At 43.2% G+C, this 3,275-nt stretch overlaps 1 protein-coding gene across 1 annotated transcript; it reads right to left on the reverse strand.

Moving 5' to 3' along the window:
* Window positions 1-204: 204 nt before the first annotated feature.
* Window positions 205-834, reverse strand: LOC122096801 (endogenous retrovirus group K member 6 Pro protein-like). Its single transcript, XM_042667338.1, has one exon. It carries the CDS (start codon window positions 832-834, stop codon window positions 205-207), a length of 630 nt encoding a protein of 209 aa, XP_042523272.1.
* Between the last annotated feature and the right edge of the window lie 2,441 nt (window positions 835-3,275).

Consider the following 3,275-nt stretch of genomic DNA (forward strand, 5'->3'; position numbering starts at 1 on the left):
ATTACAAAAATGGGAGTGTTCCACGGAGATGTGGTGGGTTCAATGTGGCCTGCAGCAAGCTGTTCCTGTACTGTAGCTGTAGTACCTGTACCTGTAGTAGCCGTAGCCAGTTTTTCAGAGGACAAAGGCCATTGATCAACCCATACAGGCTCAGTCCTTTTCCAGGATATTTTGTCTGCATGGAGTACAGGCATGTCAACGGCCCTAGGATAAATTTTTATAGCCCATACGGAAAGGAATGATTTTTACCTCCACCTGAATGGGTTCTTTAGGGCCTTGAGAATGTTTTCCTAAGCCTTGTCTAGGGCGAAAGCCCTGGTTAAGCATCTGTTGAGTAACCAATTCATTTGGACTATACATTATAAGCTTCATTTGGGATAAAATATCACGTCCCCACAAGTTAACCAGGAGGGTCTCAACCACGTACAGCTGGACTGTGCCCTTATTTTTTGCTCCACCTTCCGAGGTTAAAATTTTGGAGCTCTGTAATGGGTTAGAGGTTTGTCCAATACCTTTAAGGTGAGTCATGGAAGGGGTAAGGGGCCAGGATGGGGACCAGTCTCTTTTAGAAATAATTGTAGCATCAGCACCCATATCCATAAGGCCTTCAAATTTTTCCCCATCTAATTTTAGCTTGAAGAGAGGCCGGTCCTGAGTAATCTCCTGGACCCAGTAAGCATCTGAAGACCTAAAGCCTCTGGATCCTCTCTTTTGTGTAAGGCTAGGGTTTGTCTTATCAAGGGGAAGCAATATTAATTGAGCAATTCTTTGTCCAGGAAAAACTTTTGACTGGCCCCTGAGAAGCAGTAGCCAGTAACTTAATCTCTCCCTCATAGTCCTTGTCATAACCCCAGGGGAAATACTAAGGCCCTGAAAAACAGCACTACCACACCCCAGAATGAGACCAAAGGTGTTTGGGGGCGGTGGACCAAACACTCCTGTGGAAAGAATCTGATTTCCTAACTCGGGGGTCAATATTGTGTGGGAGGAGGCACAGAGGTCCAATCCTGCACTTCCTGTGGTTGCCCATATGAGGGCGCTGATGGTGCGTGAGGGGTCACTTGGGGGACGAACCTGACAGCTCCAGGGTTCTGTCCTGTTTTGATTTTGCGGCCCTGGGGCAGACCCCAGAAAAAGTTTCCCTGTTTGGGTGGTAGGGGATTGCCCTGGATATTGGTTTTGGAGCGACATTCGGAGGCCCAATGTATGACCCGTTTGCATGTTGGGCATAAAGACAGAGGGGGTGGTTTTTCAGGCTTGGGGGTCATACAGTCCTTTGAAAAATGGCCAGGCTGTTTACAATTAAAGCAGGTTTTAGGTTTTTGGCTCTGAGTAAAATCCTTAAGGGCAGCGCCTATGGCCAGGCCGATGTTGCGCGAGGCGGGGTCAACATTAGAGCAAAGTCTGATAGAGTCAGTAATGGTTTTGCCACGGCGGTGGGGACATAAAGCCGTTTGGCAAGCAGAATTGGCATTTTCAAAAGCAAGATGTTTAATAAGCTCATTATCAGTTTCTTCCTTTCCCATAAGGCACTCGGCAGCCTCTGTAAGGTGTCCAATGAACTCACTGTAAGATTCATGGGGTCCCTGTAGAACTTTGGCCAAGGAGGTAACAGCGGACCCTTGAGAAGGGAGGTTTTTCCAGGCCCTAAGGGCAGCGTGTTGAATCTGAACAAGCAATCCTGGGGGAAATTTAGCCTGTTTTTCATTAGTATCAAATGGCTTATTGCCCATCAATTTTTCTATGGTCCAGGACTTAGAGTGACAACCAGCAGATGTGTTACAACGAGCTATATCCTGGCACCTTTCACCATAATCAGCCTTCCATAAAAGAAAAGCTCCTCGTGTTAAAGTAGCCTTGGTTAGCATGGCCCAGTCATTTACTGTAAGCCAGTCCTCGCTCAATGATTCCAAAAGAGAAATGGTAAAAGGAGCGGTAGGGCTGTACAAGGAAACAGCATTTTTTAATTCTTTAATATGTCTAAATTTAAGGTGATGGTATTTTTGAGCTCTAATAACCAGATGCTCTCCTCCTTTCTCTTCCCCATTTGAGTCATCACACTTGGGTCCTCCCTCCCGCTCTTCCTCTCTGTCATCTGCCTCAGTCTCTTGATCATCAGATTCTCCTTTTAGATTTTCCGAAATGGCTCTAATTTGAGACAGAGTGACTGGAAAAGCATGAAGGATCTTTTTCTTTTTTGTCATTAATTTTTGTAAATTTGTGTTCCTAATTTCTAGGTCCAGTTTATATAGTTGTAATAGTTGGGCCTTTTCTTTCTTGGCCTGAAGTAGGGCCCTTAAGGACTGGGCTTCCCGGGAAAGATTAACTGTGGCTTGTCTGGTGACCTCCTCAAGATCTGTTGAAGAGGCCAAGGCAGGGGCACAGAAGGGAGGGGCTGTTTTATAGGGAGAAGGTTGCATGCCCAAGGGGTTTAGAGGGGGCCAGTCTGAGGCATGGTATCTAGCAGCCTCCTCTTCTAAAGTGGCCTAGTCCTCCGGGGGAAGGACAGCATCATTGGGCCTTTGGGATCTGAGGTTAGAAAGAACCGTGTATATAGCTTTTGGTTTTTGTAATTGTGAGTCACTGTTAGCGTCAGGCATTGGTTTGGAAACCGAGGGACAATGAGACGCGACTGAGGGGGGATAGGAGAAGGGTTTTGGGGCAAGGTAGGCCTGACTCCCTGTAAATTTAATTTTTAAAAATTCTTCACCTTCCTTAACCACTCTACATATTATATTTCTTCAATGAAATATAACTAGAAAAAATTTAGTCCCTGAAAGCAATTAATCCTGATTAAAACATTGTCATGTACTAGAAATCCTAAATGCCTGAAGCAGTTCTGGCACTATCACTTTTTATATATTCTGAACACAATCTTCTCTTTTCAAGAGCATTTGGTTGTTATTATTTTGGAATTATCGTTAATATTTATTTGACTGCTATTTTTAAAGAATGCATCACCCAATACTGGTTTTCTTTTTCTAACTTTTTTGGGTCTAATCTATTTTTGAAAGAAAGGCAGCCATTTGAATTACATGAACTGCTTATTGAAGTTGAATCAGCATGGAGAGGAAAAGAAGAAAGTAGATGACTTTGTGGGTATATCATATTAAAAATATATCTACAAGCGATTTATCTTAAAATCGTCTATTTTTCATTATGTTTAGATTCTGATATAATTTAGTCTCTCAACTCACACATTGTTAATGCAGTCTTATTTCATGCCTCCCAAAAACAAACAACAAATTACTATTTATTTTTAAATTATCATTTAT

The sequence above is a fragment of the Dipodomys spectabilis genome, unplaced genomic scaffold, assembly GCF_019054845.1.
Source record: "Dipodomys spectabilis isolate Male_0828 unplaced genomic scaffold, ASM1905484v1 ptg000391l, whole genome shotgun sequence".
Classification (NCBI taxonomy): domain Eukaryota; kingdom Metazoa; phylum Chordata; class Mammalia; order Rodentia; family Heteromyidae; genus Dipodomys; species Dipodomys spectabilis.

What these genes read in the sequence shown, in the direction of transcription:
- LOC122096801 (XM_042667338.1), bottom strand. Translation starts at nt 834, where the DNA reads ATGAGGGAGAGATTAAGTTACTGGCTACTGCTTCTCAGGGGCCAGTCA.